The sequence below is a fragment of the Neoarius graeffei genome, chromosome 8 (genome assembly GCF_027579695.1).
Source record: "Neoarius graeffei isolate fNeoGra1 chromosome 8, fNeoGra1.pri, whole genome shotgun sequence".
NCBI lineage: Eukaryota > Metazoa > Chordata > Actinopteri > Siluriformes > Ariidae > Neoarius > Neoarius graeffei.
In genome coordinates, this window is record NC_083576.1 from 85,034,251 (window position 1) to 85,056,721 (window position 22,471).

The following is a 22,471-nucleotide window of genomic DNA, read 5'->3' on the forward strand; positions in this document are numbered from 1 at the left end:
AATCACCAAGTTCAAGCAATAAAGCTTCGCTGCTTGCGTTACCGTCTTACTTGTTTACATGCCTTGTTTTAAACGTTCCTTTCCAGCATATGTTCATTCATTGAATTGTATGGTTACTCACAACCGATGCATTGTTTCATTCATTCAGCTGCGTCCTTCCACAGCAAACTTTTCCACAGTCCATAGTGATGTAATGCACAGAGATATGATCCACTTGGTTATCCTTTGAAAAATGTCGGTCTTCGGTGTAGTTGTCCTACTATTGTCATGGCTATTTTAATCCAAAATTTTCCAAAAGCCATGTGAGGTTGATGGGGAGTCTCCCGACACACATTCCAGATAAAGCATGCACGGAGAGTTGAAATGAAATCATAAGGTGTAGATTTATTCCATCAACAGTCCGGTTGACTTTTCAGAAGTGAAACAAAGGCTATAAAATAAAGTGGTACTAAACAATAAAGCGAAAACTTATGTGGTTGGAAAACTGTTTCCTCTCCACCACCTAACCTGCCGTACACCAGATCAAACCAACTAAATAACAACTGCATATTCACGTCTTAGTGACGCATGTCTGAGGAGGAGCTATGTGTTCACAACAGACATAACAGGTAAGTACAGGAGCTGCAGGCTAGATCAAAGGTAAGTACATTAACATTTCATATGAGGTGTGTCAGAAAAGAAACAGGACTGGGGCTACAAAAAAAATATTTCAAATCCAAACTACAAGTTTTCACCTTCAAAATAAACCCCCTTGAGTCTAATGCACTTTCCCATCCTTCTCCGCCACGTCTCCATGCACTCCTGGAAGGATTCTCCCGGGATTCTCCACAGCTCCATCGTCACGGCCCAATCGATGGCTTCCATGTCAGGAAAACAGGTCCCCTTGATGACCCCCTTGAGCTTGGGAAAAAGGGAAAAAAAAAAATCACACGGATCCAGGTCGGGTGAGTAAGGAGGATGCTCCAGCACGGTGATGTTCTTCTCAGCAAGGAACTGCCAGATGCTCAGGGCATTGTGAGCCGGCATGTTGTCGTGGTGAAGCAGCCATGAGTTGTCCTGCCACAACTCTCATCTCTTCTTGTGCACTGAATGAAGCAAATGCCGCAGGATCTCTTTGTAGACATGCTGGTTGATTGTCTGGACCTGTGGCAAGAACTCTATATGGACGATGCCCCTCACATCAAAGAACGTGATCAACATGAGTTTGACTTTGGACTTTGACTGTCTTGCTTTCTTCGGCCTCGGCAACTCTGGACTCTTCCACTGAAGGCTCTGACACTTGGTCTCCAGGTTGTACTTGTACTCAAAGATTCATGACTCATCACCAGTGATGACTCTCCCAAGCAAGTCTGGCTCGGTTTCAAGATGCTCGAGGATGTCCTGACACACCTGCATGCATTGCTCCTTCTGGTCATCGTTCAGTAGCTTTGGCACCATCTTCGTGCAGATCTTCTGCATGCCCAAATCTTCGGTGATAATCTTCCAGATGCTGTCATGGTTCATGCCCAGCTCACTTGCGATCAGTCAAACAGTCAGCCAATGATCGCCACACACCACCTGCCTCACGCACTCAATTGGCCTCAGTCCTGCTCGTTGAAGACCTTCCGCTCCTGGGGTCGTCTTCCACGTCCTTGTGTCCCTCTTTGAACCTCTTGTGCCACTCGAAAACCCGTGAGCATGACATCGTCTCACCTCCATACACTTGCTACCTTAGTCAGAGTGCTTCTGACAGAGTTTTCCCCAGCTGGACCAGAAACTTCAGGTTGGTTCATTGCTCTATACCCATCGCTTGATGGCTAAAATTGAGGAGCTGTTAACAAAAGCACGTGAAAAAACATACAATGGCTACAGAGAGCTGAAATTGCAGTTATATACTCCCCGGATATTATTTCACACGGTGACGCAACCCACTAATTCGTACCCCACTCATAACTCACACAGCACACTAAGTCCTGTTACTTTTCTGACACACCCCATAACTTAAAATAATAACAGTGCAATTTAATAATAATAATAATAATAATAATAATAATGTAATTTAAATTCTTGCAGGTTTTTAGATCAGCTTCAAGATTCCAAAATGTGGCTGCAACAAGTGTCATCCCGGGGAACGTACCGTTATAGTTTTAGCATGAGATGAACATGCTTACAGTCAGAAACAGCAGACAGGAAACAGCCGAACGTGAGGCGATTGAACTAATTAGCATAACTATGGAACTGCGTCACACCAAGATGGTGACGTGCGGAAAACACTGTGACTCTGCATCGACCTCGGAGAGTTTTGAGTCGCAGGGACGTAATTTGTGGTTGACTTTCACGGATATAAGGAAGGTAACAAAGAAGCCACCAGGCACTTGCAAGAAGTTGCATGATGGATTAGACAAATCAGAACTCTTTTTGAACAATATACCCTGGTCAGACAAAACAAAAATAGAACTCATTGACAGTAATTCAGTTTGTTATGTCTGAATAAAGAGGGGGATGTGTAAGAGCCCAAGATCATCATCATCATCATCATCGTCATATCCATAGTGAAGCATGGTGGTGGGAGCATCATGAAATGGGGCTGCTTCTCTGCAAAGGCTACTTTTAAGCCATCAAAGGAAACATGAACAGAGCGATGTACAAAAAAACAGAGGAGAATGTAATCTAATTGGCCAAGAAACTGAATCTGGAGAGAAGATGGAGAAGGAGAGAAAACCTCCAGCTGAAATAACTCAAGAAGGCCTTGCATGGGTCCTTGGCTCAAATCCCATTGAAAATTTAGAAATTTCGAGTCCATCAGGAGAACCCTTGTAACCTTGGGGAAGGATTATTTATGCTTATGAATACTTTGACATATATTTTTGTTTTTATCTGGTTAAGTGAAAAAGCTGTGACTATAGAAGCCATACCATGTTCCAATGAGTGCCTGATTAATATCAACTTTTGATTAGCAGCAGCACTACTGTCAGAGCTGCCGTTATAGAAAATTCATCAACACCTTCAGAACAAGTCACCCTGAATGAAGAATTCAACAGTGCTGTGGTTACATTACATTATTTAGCAGACGCTCTTACCCAGAGCGACGTACAACACACCCAGAGCAGCCTGGGGAGCAGTTAGGGGTTAGGTGCCTTCCTCAAGGGCACTTCAGCCATTCTTACTGGTCCAGGGAATCAAACTGGCAACCTTTTGGTCCCAAAGATGCTTTTCTAACCATTAGGCCATGGCTTAAGTTGCAGTTAAATCAAATTTGCTTGTGATCATGGAAACATAACTCTATTATTTTGATAAAGAGGAAAAAGAAGAAGCAGAAATAAGACCAGCATTATCCCGGGGAATGTGCCATTATACTGTAGTTTTAGCATGAGATGAACATGCTTAGAGTTATGCAAACACCAAAACTCTTTGAGGTTATCCCACATCCTCCTGTACTGGCTCACTCGTCTGCAAAGATCAGCAAAATAGGAATTCCAATCTCTCACTTCCCCAATTTGTGCCTTTATACTTAACCACTCAGCAGAAATTTCTATTAAAATTTTATTAGTGAGCCTTGATTGTGTAAGAGGAGGCAGTGGTTTCCTTTCAGACGGCCTGTAAACCTGTGGTCCTGATATAAAGCTGAGCATCTTCATTCTGCTCATCTTCGAATGAAAACATGAAGCTGTCTCTGTTGTCCATATTGTTCCTCGTCCTTTTCTCTCAGGTAAGAGGAACACCGTTGTGCTGTGATCTACGCGTCACACTTACGTCTTGTAAAATAGTTTCGCATGTTAGAGATATTGGGTTAAAATCTAATGAATCTAAAGAACGTCACCGTCTACAAATGAACAATTGTACAATTGTGCAACCAATATAAAGTGTGTAATCGATAAGTGTCACATTAAACACAAGTGTTGTGTCTATCATGTAGATTTTTCTCCTGTGTATTTCTAATGTGTGGTGTTTTTCTGTCAGTGTGTGAGTGGGAAGGACTGTGCGTGTGAGCTGAAGAACTCACAGCGTCCTTTCCCAATGGAGAAACTCAACTCCATCCGTACTGCAGCAAAGCAATGCAGCAAGAGCATCACTCCAACACAGGTGTGTGGCTTAAGAGGTATTTATATATCGAGAGAGGATATTACATGGTTGCAGGAAGATCTGAAGTTTATTGTCAAGTGGTGAATGTATATATTCATGAGGGGGTGAAGCAAACGAGTGAAAATATTTTTAACACGAGAAGATAAACTTCATATCTTTGTGCAAACATGTGATGTACTGTATATTATATGGACACATCCACAAAAAATACGCAAGTTAATCAAAAGAATTTTGACAGCAGGAAAACACTGGGAGTGACATCATCGGCGTGAAATATCGGGAATTATATACATACAGGACACTTTTTCGATGGACTAAAAACATGTTCTCTTCCCTTCTAGCGGGTTTCATTCATTTAGTTTGATAGCATGCAATATTGTTGGCATATCGCTTATCCTATGTGTATTACGTCACTCTACCCAATAGAGAATGAGCATTAAATATGGTTTACGATATTGCATGGTTGTCAAGACAACATGACGTCATACATCGGAGGCGTAAAACTTCCGTGCTCGCGAGCAACTGGGACAATTTGTAAAACAAACATGGCCGCCAGGTTTTCTTTGTTAAATACGGAAGATTTTGAGAGAATTTTGAAAGAGAAAGACGCGTTGAACACCTGAAAGGTATGTATATGTCTAATAATAATAAATAATAATGGCTTTTTTTCATGGTCTATCAGATATATTCCATTCAGCTACTCGTCTTTGACACTTTCATTATTATGCTAGCTGAATGGAATATATCTGATATACCACTCAACACCAGCCAATATTATTTAAATGTCACTCAGATCTGTGATATATTTCGTATGAAAAATGAGAGTTTTTCAACACGAGAAGATAAACTTCATATCTTCAAGCCAACGTGTGATTTTATTTTAATTATATCAACACATTCACAAACAAAAAGTACCCAAATTTATCAAAACAACTCAGTCATCGATTTCCTCACAAGTGACATATATGTTATTTACCAGCTGGGAGGTCCGTATGGTGAAATACCGTGACCGAGGTCTTGAAAGTACTGAGCGAGGCGCTCTGGGCTGAGGTCAGTATTCAAGGCCGAGGTCATGGTATTTCACCTTACGGACCGACCTTAAGCTGGTAAATAATATATTTATTTTTTTCTTTACCAAATTCTAACAGAAAACGAGAGCGCCCGAAAGGGAAAACCGAGGCGAGCCACCATTTTGAATCCTCATTCACGGCTGTAATGCAAATGGCTTCCTCCTCGGTATACAAGTGCACTTCCATGGCAGGAAAAAAAACCCCTACATTTTGCCGCCTATGTAGTCCCCTATTTATACAAAACTGAGTCATTCAGGATTCAGCCATGTTTTTGCTTGGCGTTAGCAACAGTTACAGGTTTTAGCTTTCTCCTGAAATGTTTTCTTTTATTTCTTCTTCCTCAGGGTAGTAAAACTCACTTTCGCTGTTGTAGTATGAGAGCGGGTGGGTGGAGCACAGAAATATGGCAGGCCAGAACTGAGTTCCAAAAAAGCTCTTTATTTTCCACTTTTCAGTGTAAAGTTATTCTCCCAGCCATACACACACACACACACACACACACACACACACACACACAAGTTGTCTGGTTGGGGAGAGAGCTCCCTTCCTCTGCTCTCTCTCTCCTTATATAGGGCGCAGTCACACAGATTACCAGACACAGATTAACAGACATCAGGTGCAGTGATTCTGCCACTTACCTTCCCTGACTCCGCCCTCCGGTCACAGACCGACGCTTGACCATGCCCCCGCTGCCACATACCCCCACCACCCGACTCAGGCCGGGCAGCCATCTGGCCTGTAGCCGACCCCCCCGACGGGAGAGGAAGTCCGCCATGACCATCTGCGCCCCTGGCCTGTGGATCACCTTGAAATTAAAGGCCTGGAGTGCCAGATACCAACGGGTGATCCGTGCATTGGCATCCTTCATGCGGTGGAGCCACTGGAGGGGTGCGTGGTCCAAACAGAGGGTGAAAGGGCGCCCCAGGAGGTAGTAGCGGAGGGCGAGGACCGCCCACTTGATCGCTAGGCACTCCTTCTCTTTTTTTTTTTTAAAGATATTTTTTTTTTTGGGCTTTTTGCACCTTTATTGGATAGGACAGTGCAGAGACAGGAAATGAGCGGGAGAGAGAGAGACGGGAAGGGATCGGGAAATGACCTCGGGCCGGAATCGAACCCGGGTCGCCCGCATTCATGGTATGGCGCCTTAACCACCTGAGCCACGACGCCCCCTAGGCACTCCTTCTCTATGGTGCCGTAGCACCCCTCATGCACCAACAGTTTCCTGCTGATGTAGAGTACGGGGTGGTCCTCCACCTCCTGGGACAGAACGGCCCCCAGCCCTCTGTCCGAGGCGTCCGTCTGCAACATAAAGGGGAGAGAAAAGTCAGGGGAGTGTAACAGTGGCCCCCCGCACAGTGCAGCCTTCACCTCAGAGAAAGCCCGCTGGCATTGCTCCGTCCACTGGACCGGATCTGGTGCCCCCTTTTTAGTGAGATCAGTCAGTAGGCTGGTGACGTCCGAATAATTAGGTATAAACCTACGATAGTAGCCAGCCAGCCCCAGGAACTGTCTCACCCCCTTTTTGGTCTTGGGCCTCGGGCAGGCCGCAATCGCTGCTGTTTTATTAATTTGGGGACGCACCTGCCCATTGCCCAAGTGGAAGCCCAGATACCGTACTTCTACCCGCCCAATTGCACACTTCTTCGGGTTGGCTGTGAGACCCGCTCACCTCAGCGACCCAAGGACAGCCCTCAGGTGTTGCAGGTGCCGCGGCCAGTCGTTACTATAGATTATGATGTCATCTAAGTACGCGGCCGCATAGGTGGCATGGGGGCGGAGGACCCTGTCCATAAGCCGCTGGAACATAGCAAGTGCCCCAAACAACCCAAAAGGAAGTGTGACAAATTGGTGTAAGCCAAACGGTGTGGAAAAGGCCGTTTTTTCTCAGGATAGTGGAGTCAAGGGGATCTGCCAATAACCCTTTGTAAAATCCAGTGTCGAATAAAAGCGAGCCGTGCCTAGTCGATCCAGCAACTTGTCAATACGAGGGATTGGGTACACATCAAATTTAGACACCGCGTTGACTTTTCTATAGTCCACACAGAACCGGACCGACCCGTCGGCCTTGGGAACCAAGACCACTGGGCTGCTCCAGTCACTGTGGGACTCCTCGACGATGCCCATTTCGAGCATGGCCATGAGTTCTTCCCGAACCACCTTTTTCTTGTGTTCGGGCAGCCTGTAAGGGCGGCTGCGCACTACCACCCCCGGGGGCGTCTCAATGTGGTGTTCTATGAGGCAGGTGCGGCCGGGCAGGGGTGAGAACACGTCCAAAAATTCGGTCTGCAACTGGGCAACCTCCTTGAGTTGGGTCGGGGAGAGGTGGTCTCCACAGGGGACCGGAGAGGTATGCGATGTCAATGTTCCCTTTTGAACCTCTGGCCCCTGCTCCGCCTTCTTCGGAACCAACGACACGGGGACCTCCTCGTTCCAGAGTTTGAGCAGATTGAGGTGGCAAATCTGTAGCGCCCCACCCCTGTTCGTCCGCCTCACCTCATAGTCGACGTCCCCGACTCGCCGTGTGACCTCAAAGGGTCCTTGCCACTTGGCGATCAATTTGGAGCTTGACGTATGCAACAGTATGAGTACTTTATCTCCCGGTGCGAACTCCCTAAGGCACGTACCCCTGTCATACAGGCGGATTTGACGTTCTTGGGCCTGCCACAAATTCTCCTGGGTTAGGTGTGTGAGTGTGTGGAGTTTTGTGTGCAGGTCGATAACATATTGGATTTCATTTTTGCTCGATGAAGGTCCCTCCTCCCAATTTTCCCGCAGTACATCTAGGATGCCACGCGGCTTACGCCCATATAATAATTCGAACGGGGAGAACCCTGTGGAGGCTTGTGGGACCTCTCGCACTGCAAATAACAGGGGTTCGAGACATTTATCCCAATTACGTGTGTCCTCGCGTACAAACTTTTTAATTATGTTCTTGAGGGTGCGATTGAACCGTTCGACTAAACCGTCCATTTGTGGGTGATAAACGCTGGTGCGGATTGGCTTAATTCTCAGTAACCTATACAGTTCGCGCAGTGTGCGTGACATAAACGAAGTGCCTTGATCAGTCAGAATCTCTTTGGGGATTCCGACTCAGGAGATGACGTGGAAGACTGCTTCCGCAATACTACGTGCTGAGATATTGCAAAGAGGCACTGCTTCCGGGTATCACGTTGCATAGTCCACCAGGACTAAAATAAAGTGATACCCTCATGTTGACCGATCTAATGGCCCGACGAGATCCATCCCAATTCTTTCGAACGGGGTCTCGATTAATGGTAGAGGGCATAAAGGTGCTTTTGGAATGGCCACTGGATTTACTAACTGGCATTCGTGGCATGCCGTACACCACCTACGGACATCACCGCAAATCCCTGGCCAATAGAACCGGGCCATTATTTGGGCTAGTGTCTTATCCTGCCCTAAGTGTCCAGCCATGGGATTAAATTGAGCTGCCTGGAATACCAATTCCTGGCGGCTCTTTGGGATCAAAAGTTGCATAATCGGCTTCTTAGTCTGAGTGTCCTGCGTCACTCGGTATAACCTATCCTTCATAATGGAGAAATAGGAGAAGGACGGGGTGGCGTTTGGCTGGTGCGTTTGACCATCGATTACTCTCACTTGGTCAAATGCATGCCGCAGAGTCTCGTCTCGCGACTGCTCTAATGGGAAATCTGCGAGGGATTCCCTGAGAGAGGGAGGAGGAGCCTGTGGCTCCTCACTCTGACACGGAGATGACGTAGACGGCTCTGTGACAGCTGCTCCCACCAATGCCACACCGGGACCTCCCCTTGCTGAACTACGGCAGGACCCACTCTTCACTAAATGAGTCATTAATTCCCCAAATCCCGGCCAATCAGTCCCCAAAATTATCGAGTGGGTAAGGCAAGGATTAACCGCCGCCTTTACACTAGATTTCTCCCCTCGAAATAGAATATGGACCGACACTAAAGGGTAGTTGTGAACATCCCCGTGCACACACAACACCTTCACCAATTGTGCTCTCCCAATGCCTTGTCTTGCACCAGGCTTTGGTGGCTTGAGGTCTGATTACAGCAGGAGTCTACCAAAGCCTGATACGTATCCCCTTAGACACTCACCGATATGCGATATGCTCCGGCCTGATCGAGGGCGGCTCCTGACGAGTTGGGGATCCGGACCACCGCGCCCACCTCCGTTGCCGAGCACTGATGCTGGAGGTGCCCCGGCTCCCCGCAGCGCCAGCAAACTGGCCCAGGCTCTCTCTCTGCACCGGCACTCTGGGGCTCGCTCACCTGAGGGGGGGAGAGACAGACACAGAAGCAGGAAACAATAGGGCACCGCGGGTGCGGCAGGCTGGCTGGGGTGGAGCCGGCCCCCGCCTCCGCAGTGGGGGAAGGGGCCAGGACGAGGAACAGAAGAGGAGGGGAAGAGAGAGAGAGAGAGAGAGAGAGGAGGGGAGAAGAGGAAACATGCTGTCCTGCCGTTGGAACAGCCGCCAAATGGTCCTCTGCCAGCTAAATGGCCTGATCCAGTGACACCGGGCGATGGCACTGGACCCACTCCGTGGTCCCCTCAGGCAGCCGGGCAATGAACTGCTCCAGTACCACCAGATCGACGATTCCCTCGGCGTCGCGGTTGTCAGCCCTCAGCCACCGCCGGCAGGCGTCCCAGAGTTGCTGGCCAAATGCAAATGGCTGGCCGACCTCCTCTTGGAGGTCGCGAAGGGGGAGGACTCCATGGGGCTGTTCTCCTCTGTGCTCCAATTCCCGGGTTTCGGCACCACTGTAGTATGAGAGCGGGTGGGTGGAGCACAGAACTACGGCAGGCCAGAACTGAGTTCCAAAAAAACTCTATTTTCCACTTTCCAGTGTAAAGTTATTCTCCCAGCCACATGTGCACACAAACACAAGTCATCTGGTTGGGGAGAGAGCTCCCTTCCTCTGCTCTCTCTCTCCTTATATAGGACGCGGTCACTGGGGAAGACACACAAACACAGATTAACAGACATCAGGTGCAGCGATTCTGCCACTTACCTTCCCTGACTCCGCCCTCTGGTCACAGACCGATGCTTGACCATGCCCCCGCTGCCACAGCTGTGAAGACTGTCGTTATCGCTATCCATGCTGTAAAATTAATGATATTCTCCTGAGAAATGCTGGCAGAAATTTATAAGATTATAAATCTTATAAAAAAGATAAATGTTGACAAAAAATGCTACTATGTTTGTTGTTGTTGTTGTTGTGAACGAACAAGTCGCCAGAGATCCATAACCGGGGTCTGTAACCGGGGTCCGTATCATAGGATACGGACCCGTTCGCCAGCCAATCAGAGCGCAGGATTTGATGAAAACTGGACCGTGAAAAAAATAGATTTATGTCACGGTTTTGGTTCTCCATGTCCCGGATGAAGCTTGGATGAAAAATACAAGTGGCGTATTTCCCAGTAAAACACTTGTGTCGTGTCCATATATATTCTATCCACATTCACTGGATATGAGCAATCGTGCACTCTGATTGGCTACTCTACTACTAGGATATCAGCTCATATACCATGAGTAGAGAAAAACAAAATGGCAGAGCGTGTTGCTGAACCAAACGAGGAGGAAATAAAACTCTACTCAAAAACAAAACACCAAAAAATACAAAAGCAACAAAATATGGAATAAAAGTATTTGATGGTAAGAATGTATGGGTTTTTTCTTGTATTTTTCAAGAATTATTATTATCACATTTTTCGCAAATTGCTCCTGTCATTTTGCCAGTTTGTTTACATTCTAAGCGGAAATGATTTTGTTGGACGTTTTGTATAAAGTTTTTATTTAACGTCTTTGCAAAAAATAAAAATGCTCCTTTTCTCAAAATCCAGTTAATGTGGACAGAATAAAACCGTTATTCCACTCAGTCTTGGTGCTATGCACCTCGTCGGCTAGCAGCTCATGTACGATTCGATTTTGTGGAATAACAATTATTCATCTGTTATATTTATAAAGTGCCGATAGATAAATGACATATATAGACGATATAGAAAGACAGACAGACCACATTAAAATGTTCCACCACAATCTGGCTACTGATACGTTCCTCTCTCTCTCTCTGTCTCTCAGTTGACAGAGGTGGATGTACTGATGCTGGGAGTGCAGCAGCGGCTAGAGCAGCTGGAGGAGAGCGTGTCCGTGTTGGAGAATGAGGACGATGGTGATCTGTACGGAGCCGTCTCAGTGCGAATCATCGAGCTCGAGCTTGCTGAGATCCTGGAACTCATGGGGAAACTGAATAAAACCATCAACTTCCACAAGCAGCTCAATGAAAGCACGGCCTCCAAGGTGACCTACTGCACATCACACACCAAACAACATCACAACTAGTGGCTTTAAGCACCACTCAATAGCACCATTACTGTTTTTATTCTTCTTCTGTGCCAAAGTAAAATAACGAAGCTAAACATGTTCAGAGCCGTGGGGTCTCTAAAGCCCAGGCGTCGTGAGTGGTGAAAACTGCAATCTAATATCAATATCAGTATTTTTATGCTTATAATTAATCTAAACTCAAATCCATAACAGTTTTAATAATAATGAGTTCTCTGGGTGAAAGTTTCAGAAATTAAATGGCAAGTAAATCTAGGTTTAGGAACACCTGCCTTCAAGAATACGGCATGTCAAAAATGATTTTTTAAAATGGATTAAATTAAACTCTATTGCAATTCAGCTTTGAATATTTTACTGTTTGCTTTGCAAATGTTTCGCATTGTAATTATACACCCGCTCTGAAGGGGGAGGTGTGTGTGTGTGTGTGTGTGTGTGGGGGGGGTACTGGTTTACCTCTGTCCATCCGTCCGTCCGTCCGTATTTCCATCCATCTGAAACACCCTTTTTCTCAGCAACCACAAACCATAGCCACTTGGTACTTGGCACCGAGCTTCAGCTTGGGGTTCTGTACCATGTATACTGCTTTCAGGTCTGTCGTACATCGACTTCCTGTTTACCGACTGAATGTATTTATGAAACATATGGCTTGGATTTCCAAAACTTTCGTAACACTTTTCTGAGCAATTACAAATCACAACTGCTTGATATTTGGTACCGAACTTCAGCTTGGGGTTCTATACCGTGTATACCATTTTCAGGTCTGTCCCACATCGACTTCCTGTTTACCAACTGAATGTATTTACGAAACATATAGCTTGGATTTACAAAGTTTTCATAACACTTTTCTCAGCAACTACAAATCACAACTGCTTCATTCATAATAAGTGTCCTATTCCTTTGATTGCTTGCATTCTGATATAAGCGAGAGTGGGGGGGATACGTACGTGAGCAGGAGCTCACAGTTGGTCTTGCTAGTTCTAAAAACCAATGTTACTTTTACTAGGGTGTACAATTCCAATACCAAATGTCACATCGACTACTTCTGAAAACCTATTTCCCAGAATCCATCACCTGACCAATCTTAATAACACACACACACCTGATTCACATCACACCTGATTCACTATTATACACACCCCAAACTTGTCACTCCCAACTCATCACTACACTTTGATCCTGATTATTAAGTTATCAAGTTGATCGATCATCTGAACCTTTGCATGACTTTATTTTTCTTTGCTCGTGATAATGAGAAGACTCCATGAAGCACTAAAGCTTTCCAGGCAATGACTGTATGTTGAAAGAAGGTTCATTTCTTGAGGCTCACTACTGACCTCTAGTGGTCAGAATTTTTTTTTTTACCACTGGAGTAAAGATGAAGAGTTTGATAACAGAACTAGGTGTGGATCAGTAAAAGGTAGGGTGACCACCTGCTCATAAGCCCAAGGGGGGACAAGGGGTATGTTTTTGAGGGACAATGTGGGACGCCGCCCCCACTGCGCCGCGCCAGCCGCTGGAAGACTCACAGATAGTGGTTTACCCATTTCTAGCACATACTACCTTACATGGTATATCAATAATACCCTATTCTGCTATTATTGGTGATGTACCGTATGGTCATGAACAGGCCACCAAATGTGTTTTTTTTTTAAATAAACATTCATAATATTTTGACCATTCAATGACTTGACAGACACACTTCCACTTATGATTTACTGAAGCTACTCAATTTTATTTATTTTCCATTACAATTTATTCACTTTAAATCAATCATAATATAATATTGAGTCTGAGGCTTTGCAGTGCATCAGTACAGCAGGAATAGTGACAAGTCTCCATTTGGTTTTCAGTGGATTAACAGGAATTGTAGTGGCTCAGCACCACAGAAACAGTAGAAAAAAAGTCTCTTAACTCACAACCACAGCTTTGTGCCACAATCTCTTGCCCGATATGATATTGCGTGTTGGACAGTGTGATACACACTCGTCACCTCTGCCGCAGTCACTTTGTCAGCTAGAGAGTCGTTTTTAGGTCGGAGGAAAGCATCCATAGATTTAGACGTTTCTTTCTGTTGCACACGTTTCTTGTGAGTCTCCGCGAGCCTGTGTCGTTTCACATCGTATTCCCCGCCATGTCTGATTGAGAAAGAAGATGTTTTGCAAAGGTCACAAAAAGCCCTCTCGGTATCCCCCTCAACCCCTTTCAGCCACAAATATTCATTTTCCCACTCTTTCCTGTACATACACCTTCTCTTTTTAACTGGAGGTGGCGCTGCCTCACCTGCCATCTCTCCGGTCCCTTTCTCCATTTTTTAATATGAAAGCAATGCATGCGTTGCACCTGCGTCCCTCGTCACTGTCTGTGCACGTGAGTGCGGTGTCATGGCAACAACAAAAAGTTGACAACAACCAGTCAGTTGTGAGGGGTGTGTGTGTGTGTGTGGTTTTGTTCTACAGTCTATAGTGGCGACGGTGGTGTGCTGAAATGTCAAGTACTCGTAATATTCGTTTGACTGCCTGGGTGGCCCGGGGAGAGCGACATCCCCCTCAGCAAGCATCGATTATGCGGGACACGTTCTGAATTTGCGGGACGCATAAATTCGGCTTCAAATGCTGTACGCGCACGCGCTATGCGGGACAGGTGGTCACCCTAGTAAAAGGCCCAAGAGAAATAATAATTGGCCGATGAAAGCTAAGTAAAATAAAGGAATTATGCCCAGGGTGAACCCCGCCTCTTGTCTGAAGTCAACTGGGATTAGTTCCAGCTTCCTCCGTGACCCGGATGGATAAAGGATTAGGAATGGAATGGTGTAATCATCTCATCTCATCTCATTATCTGTAGCCGCTTTATCCTGTTCTACAGGGTCGCAGGCAAGCTGGAGCCTATCCCAGCTGACTACGGGCGAAAGGCGGGGTACACCCTGGACAAGTCGCCAGGTCATCACAGGGCTGACACATAGACACAGACAACCATTCATACTCACATTCACACCTACGCTCAATTTAGAGTCACCAGTTAACCTAACCTGCATGTCTTTGGACTGTGGGGGAAACCGGAGCACCCGGAGGAAACCCACGCGGACACGGGGAGAACATGCAAACTCCACACAGAAAGGCCCTCGCTGGTCACAGGGCTCGAACCCGGACCTTCTTGCTGTGAGGCGACAGCGCTAACCACTACACCACCGTGCCGCCCTTGGTGTAATCATATCTTGAAAATTAAAATCTTGTGTCCTTTTGGACAAGCAGATAGTGACCGAGTTTCTTTACATATACTGTATATGCTAAAGAATCAATGAATCGACTCAAAACATACCGCCAAAACCAGACCCATTCTCAAAGCAATCCAAGTCATCATCAGTGATGTTGTTGCAAGAAAGCAACACAAGCATGGATAAGGTGTTTTACCTGAAAGTGCTCCAACTTCTCGCAGCATGCGTCAAAGCTCCAGTAGTCTGTGCAACATCTCTGAACCAAACAATACCTGCATTTTTATCAGAGGGGGACCGTCAGGGCCTTCAGAGAAGGTCCATATGTATCAGCATTTCAAATGTTATATTAGATTTCTTTCATTCATTATAATTATTCTCTTCTAATTCTAAGTTGGCCTCATTTTCTATCAAACGTGCTTCAGAAATGAAAGGGGTTACTGTCCTGAAAACATTAAAATCGAGTTAGACAATGAGGTTTGTTTGTTGTGTTTGTTGTGTCTAGGCTGAGAAGAGTTTAGAGCTGCTCTCTCATTGGTTAGGACTTCACTGCTGGGACAGAAGGCCATGGCAGTGTATGTTTATGTCGGAAGTGACAGATGAATTAATTAGCCAATCAGATTTTGATTTATAATGGGATGGACCAAAAATGTATCGCCCTCAGCCCACTTGAACCCCAACGTGAGCTTAACCGTGAGTCAGCGCCGTCAGCGCAGCAGTGAAGTCACCTTCCAGCCGGTGTAGCTTTCATCAATAGTGTTAGCGAATGCTAATAAAGCAGTCAAGCCAGTGCTGGTAGTGTCCAGAGCAAGTAGCACAGGCTAACGACCGAGAAACTAAGATTTCTGTCTCCAGACTCTTCTCGCTACAGTATTTCTCACTGAGACTAAAGTATTCATTTCTCTGTGTAATTTACTGAGTTACTTTTAAAATCAACATCGACAGCTATGCACAACAGAGCGACCTGGCAGCCTGATGCTAATCCCTTACAAAATCCTTTACCCTGCTGCCTTTTTGGTGTCTGGCTAAGTTTTGGCTGAGCTCAAGTCCCAGCTCTAATAGTAACGGTTCGACAGTGATTTTTATCCAAACCCCTGTGCGTTCATAACAGCTATGTGCTATCCCAGTGAAACAGGCTGCCTGTGAAATATATTTTAACATACATCATTTATCTCATCTACATTTTAAATGAGTCATTTGATCTGAACAGCGTATTGTCTAAGTAACAATAGTGATCTACTTGTGTCTGAATGTCTGAATAATTAAATAATTAAAGTGAAAGATCTTGTCTGGTGTGTGTGTGTGTGTGTGTGTGTGTGTGTGTGTGTGTGTGTGTGTGTGTGTGTGTAATTCAAGCTGCAAAACATGACGCAGGGCATGCAGGAGCTCGAGGCTTTTGATCTTCTGCAAGTGGTGAGCAAACAGCGAGAAAATCAGCGCATAAAGCAAGACTTGGCTGAGTGTAAGAATGAGCTTCGGGCCACCCCTCCGCCTCCCACTCCTCATCCACGTACGTACACTTTAGCATTTAATCTTCATGTTAACTCAAATGGACACACCAGCAAAAATAAAGAGCGCAACCATCAAACCATCATTACAGTCTGCATGGATTTCCTCTGGGTTCTCTGGTTTCCTCCTACTTTCTAAAAACATTCCTGACTGGCTTCCTAGTGTGCCAAGTTTTCCAATGAGGAACTCTGGATCAGGACCAAGTCATCACTGAAGATGATTATCCCAATGAAAACGTATTGTAAATCTTCACCTGTCATGGCTCTAATGCAGTACACACCTGAGATTTCACACTTTCTGGAAAATACCAGGCTTACTACTATCACATCATCATAATCAGATCTGCGAAATTAAACTGGGACTAAAGAATACGAATCCTGTTTGAGCTTTTTAACAATCAATCATTGTGCAAATGTCTTATTTCAGCTGTTGATATTCAATATTCAAAAGGCGACTTTTTCCATGGAATAAAAACACATGTTCTATCCCTTCTAGTGGGTTTACTGATTGCTATAGAATGCAATATTGTTATCATATTGCTTATCCTATGTGTATTACGCCACGTTCCCCAATGGAGAATGAGCGTGCAATATTGTTACAATATTGCATGTTGTCAAGACAACACAATGTCACACATCAGAGATGTAAAACTTCCACACTAGTGAGCGACTGTGAAAATTGTAAACAAACATGACCACCAGGTTTGCTTCGTTAAAAACGGAAGATTTTGAGAGAATTTTGGCTGCCAGCTCGCTCCGTTGTGTGTAGCTGTTGATGTTAATTTTAAAAGTAGCTAAGTAAATTATACAGAGAAAATAATAATAATAATATTTGGCTTGAGTGTGTTAGTGTTGGCTTTCGCTAACACCACACTGGCTGGAAGGTAATTAAACTGCCACACTAACAGCACCAAGTCACGGGTAAGCTAGTGTTGGCCTTCACTAATGCTATTGCTATGCCTGCTGGAAGCTACCTGGACTTCCACACTAACAGCACTGAGGCGCAGGTAAGCTCGCGCTAGCCATTGAGAATGCTGATATGAAGAGTGTGTATGTATAATCCATCCATCCATCCATTATCTGTCGCCGCTTATCCTGTTCTACAGGGTCGCAGGCGAGCTGGAGCCTATCCCAGCTGACTACGGGCGAAAGGCGGGGTACACCCTGGACAAGTCGCCAGGTTATCGCAGGGCTGACACATAGAGACAAACAACCATTCACACTCACATTCACACCTACGGTCAATTTAGAGTCACCAGTTAACCTAACCTGCATGTCTTTGGACTGTGGGGGAAACCGGAGCACCCGGAGGAAACCCACGCAGAAAGGCCCTCACTAGCCACTGGGCTTGAACCCAGAACCTTCTTGCTGTGAGGCAACAGTGCTAACCACTACACCACCATGCCGCCGTGTATGTATAATAATAATATTATTATTATTGGCTGGCTTTTATTTTCATGGTCTATCAGATATATTCCATTCAGCTACTTGTCTTCTACTCGTTCAATATCATGCGAGCTGAATGGAATATATCTGATATACCACAAAAAAAGCCAGCCAATATTATTTAAATATTCTTCCTAAATATTATCTAAATATTCTTAAATATCTGTCCAGCACTGCTGCCAAGTTGGTCCATGTGGACCCTACTGATTCAGATGTCAGATTAATTGGAGCATAGTTTTAGCCAAATGTCCTTCCTGCCGCAACCCTCCCATTCTGGGCTTGGGAAATCACCATTCACACATGCATACCCCCTGTGGGTAATTTAGAGTAGCCAATTAACCTAACTGCATGTCTTTGGACTGTGGGGGAAACCGGAGCACCCAGAGGAAACCCACACAGACATGGGGAGAACATGCAAACTCCACACAGAAAGCCCCCATCGGCCACTGGGCTCAAACCCAGAACCTTCTTGCTGTGAGGCGACAGCGCTAACCACTACACCACCGTGCCGCCCAATGTTCAAAAATATTAATACAAATGTAACTAATATAGGGATACACTCTTGAGCAAGGCAATTAAGTCCTGTCTGCTTGCATTGTTTACCTCACTAACATAATATTTTTAGTGTCTTCAGTGTATCAGGTTTTGTTTTCCCAGAGGGCATTCAGATCTAAAAAAATCTAGTAGTCCATTTATCATGCATCTGACCATTACATTTCTTCTTCTTCTTCATGTGCAGGACGCTGTTCACAAGGCGAGTTGGTCAATGTGACCGGTCCTAGAACTTACGTCCTCACCCAGTATGGAACCTCATACTCTTACGGCGCTTGGGGAAAAGACCCGAAACCTGCTCCAGGAAAGGAGGACATGTACTGGTTGGTAGCTCTGACCAGCAGCAATGCTTATGCCAACTATGTGCGGCATTACACCAGTTTGAGCACTATACTGGTAGGTGTAGATCCTACGGACTCTGTCATCTCTTCCTCAAACCCCACCACAAACACCATCGTCGGCCCAAACGTGGTGCAGTACGAAGATGCGCTATATTACGGCTGCTATAATACACCCTCTGTGTGTCGCTTTAACATCTCCAGCCGTTCCGTCACCAATACACCACTTCCAGAAAACTCTGGCTTCAATAACAAGTTTCCTTATGGCCACCTGGATGCCACGTACATCTACACAGACTTGGATTTTGCCACGGACGAATCTGGTGTCTGGGTCGTCTACACAGGAAAAGACAATTTTGGTAACGTGATCCTTAGTGAAGTGATCGAAGGAAGTCCTCCGTCTTTGGGCCGAACGTGGCGGACGTCACTGCACAAGCGCACTGCCACTAACACCTTCATGGTGTGCGGAGTGCTTTACGCCACACGCTTCCTGGACAAAGAGACGGAAGAAATTTTCTACTCATTCGACACAGAGACAAGGGAAGAGCGCTATGATCTGAAGATCCACATCAAGAAAATGCAGACCAATATCCAGTCTCTGAATTACAACCCACAAGACCAAATGCTCTACGCCTACAGTGATGCACACATCGTCTCGTACGACACTGTCTTTCAGTAAACTGCCGTTTTCCTTGTGTGACAATGATGTAGTGGTTTGCACCATTTGAAAATTGGGATTTTTTTTTTTAAATGACCAATAGCATCTTTTTTAACGGTCAGTTATTTTAGTTTCTTTACTTCCTTTTCTGAATAATATCTGTACAAATCATTATCTCTGTTATTTTGGAAAAACCTCTTTACCAATAAAACACGCTTTTATGTTCATGACTGTGCTGTGTGGTCTCAAATCCTAGCCAAGTCCTGCATATGAACATTTTTACCAATGAAAAAATAGTTTAATAAGTCACCAACCATTCTACATTTGGCTTATTATTATAATACAGTGAGCTGAAATAAGTATTCAGACACTTTCTCATCTCATTTCATTATCTGTAGCCGCTTTATCCTGTTCTACAGGGTCGCAAGCAAGCTGGAGCCTATCCCAGCTGACTACGGGCAAGAGGTGGGGTACACCCTGGACAAGTCGCCAGGTCATCACAGGGCTGACACATAGACACAGACAACCATTCACACTCACATTCATACCTACGCTCAATTTAGAGTCACCAGTTAACCTAACCTGCATGTCTTTGGACTGTGGGGGAAACCGGAGCACCCGGAGGAAACCCACGCGGACAGAACATGCAAACTCCACACAGAAAGGCCCTCGCCGGCCACGGGGCTCGAACCCGGACCTTCTTGCTGTGAGGCGACAGCACTAACCACTACACCACCGTGCCGCCCATTCAGGCACTTTGTTTATGCTATTTAATGTACTCCCTGTGCATATATCCACTTCAAATTTACACACAAAATGTCTTTTGACGGGGCGGCACGGTGGTGTAGTGGTTAGCGCTGTCGCCTCACAGCAAGAAGGTCCTGGGTTCGAGCCCCGTGGCCGGCGAGGGCCTTTCTGTGCGGAGTTTGCATGTTCTCCCCGTGTCCGCGTGGGTTTCCTCCGGGTGTTCCGGTTTCCCCCACAGTCCAAAGACATGCAGGTTAGGTTAACTGGTGACTCTAAATTGAGCGTAGGTGTGAATGTGAGTGTGAATGGTTGTCTGTGTCTATGTGTCAGCCCTGTGATGACCTGGCGACTTGTCCAGGGTGTACCCCGCCTTTCGCCCGTAGTCAGCTGGGATAGGCTCCAGCTTGCCTGCGACCCTGTAGAACAGGATAAAGCGGCTACAGATAATGAGATGAGATGAGATGTCTTTTGACTTCGTACTTCTACATGTCAGGTCAATAAATATTTGAACTTTGACAGTATTGTTATTTTAGCTGTTTACCACAGTATATTGGAGTTGACATTAAATAATGAACGATGAATACTCAAACTGCAGACCTTCAGCTTTAATTTGAGGGTATTTAATCCAAATTGGGTGAACAGTGTAGAAATTACAAGCACATTTTAGGCCATATTTCTGTACTGAAAAAGGCTATCCTAGTAATATAATCTACATGAGCTTCAAATGAGAGACTGAAGTCAATAATCGCACCAAAGTCTTTCACTGCTGAACGTGATGTAACTGAAAGTCTATCTAGAGTTACAAAGTAATTAAAAAGCTTACATCTAGCCAGGCTAGTCGTACTCGAGTCCGACTCGTGCCCTAATTTTAAGGACTCGTGACTTGACTTGAGCACTGATGACTCGGACTCGTGCATTAACTGCATTCAGATTCTTAAATTGGAGACGTGGACTCTGATTTTTCTTAATTTTTTTGTAACATGCCATAATAATTTGGCATAAGATATTTATACTGACATTAATTTTTAAACTAATTTTGTTCAAGAGAATGCACATTCACCTGTTCATACGTCATGTTCAGGAACAAACTAATGTTAACGGCGCTAAAATGCCTGGAGAGAACGCCGCTAGGATTGTCTGCTTTGCTTCTACAGACTTCTCGTGCAGTAGGAAAAAATGCACTGCTGTGTGTTCCATATGTAGAAGAACTATCAAGGAGACGACGAGGACAACCTCGAACTTCAATCATCATTTGGTAAGACTCCACCCAGAGAAGGAAGTGATGCGCTATGTTCATTGCTCTGTTGATAGTGGGCAGGGATTGCTGAGTGATGAACAAGCTTTTTATCTGTAGCCTGTTAACTAAAATGGGACATTTGAGCAGTAACGTTAGTCCAACACAGTAGCAGAGACGCTTTCACATAAAGGCAGCAACAGACACCGTCAAATGGTGCTGTTGGAGTCTTGTTCTCGGACTCAACTTGAAATTTTCTTGAATGACTTGGACTTGGATCAGACTTGAACACTGGGGACTCGAGACTGGCCTCAGACACGAGGTTTAGTGACTCGACTACAGCACTGCATCTAGCTGCCTGTGGCCCTTGTAGAAGTATTTCTGTTTTGTCAGAATTAAGTAGGAGCAAGTTATTCAGCTTCCAGCGTCTAATGTCCTTTACACATTCCTAAACTTTGTTAAGCTGGTGTCCATCATCTGGCTTTGTTCAAACATGTACCTGTCTGTGCCATCAGCAGAGCAGCAGAAGCAAATACCATGTTTACAATTAATTGTACCCATGAGGTAGCATATAGAGAGAAAAAAGCAGTGGAAATTAAACAGAACACCAAACTTTATTTGATTATGCACAGTCACCATTTACATCAACAAACTGATAACAATCAGTAAAATAAGACCTGATCCAGGGAAGAGACGTTTCTTTAATAGCAACATTTTCTAATCTAGAAGAATATGATGATGATCGTATCAAAATCTGGACTAAGCTCAAGCAAAACAAGCAAGTAGACACAACCATGATTAAAGCATAGTAGTAGGTTATTTACCACTTCAACCAGCGCTGTCTCAGTACTGTGATGAGGCTTCAATCCTGACTAATAGATACCATGAATGTTATCCCTGTGCAAGTACGAGCATAACTGCTGTGCTACAACCATTTCTGGGATCCTGGAGAGATCCTGGTTCCTACTGTTAGATAGCTGACAAGGGTCAAGGATGGGTTTTTTAATCAGGGGTTTGATAACTATTAGTTTAAGGAATTAGACACATACCAGTAGCCTATGGTTGTGTATTAGGGCCATTGTAGGTAATAATAATAATAATAATAATAATAATAATAATAAAGCTGGGGGAGGAGGGACATTCTGAGGAAAAAAAAACTCAGAATTTGAGATTAAATCATAAGTTTGCAAGAAAAAAAACCTCATATATTCTGATTGTAAAGTCATAAATTTGTGAGAAAAAAGGCATAAATGTATGAGAAACAAAACTTGGAAAAATAGTAGAGTTTTTTTTTCTGTAAAGGAA

The 22,471-nt window shown here is 44.9% G+C and overlaps 1 protein-coding gene across 1 annotated transcript; it reads left to right on the plus strand.

Annotated features, from left to right (window-relative positions):
* Positions 1-3,542: 3,542 nt before the first annotated feature.
* On the plus strand, positions 3,543-19,410 carry LOC132890987 (olfactomedin-4-like). The gene is made up of 5 exons (XM_060928406.1): positions 3,543-3,688; positions 3,940-4,062; positions 11,215-11,433; positions 16,040-16,193; positions 18,377-19,410. The coding sequence occupies exons 1-5, from the start codon at positions 3,641-3,643 to the stop codon at positions 19,204-19,206; spliced, it is 1,374 nt and encodes a 457-aa protein (XP_060784389.1). The 5' UTR covers positions 3,543-3,640; the 3' UTR covers positions 19,207-19,410.
* Positions 19,411-22,471: the final 3,061 nt, after the last annotated feature.

Coding starts and splice junctions, on each gene's coding strand:
- LOC132890987 (XM_060928406.1), top strand. CDS start 3,641: ATGAAGCTGTCTCTGTTGTCCATATTGTTCCTCGTCCTTTTCTCTCAG. Junction 4,063..11,214: donor AGAGCATCACTCCAACACAG/GTGTGTGGCTTA, acceptor TCTGTCTCTCAG/TTGACAGAGGTGGATGTACT. Junction 16,194..18,376: donor GCCTCCCACTCCTCATCCAC/GTACGTACACTT, acceptor CTTCATGTGCAG/GACGCTGTTCACAAGGCGAG.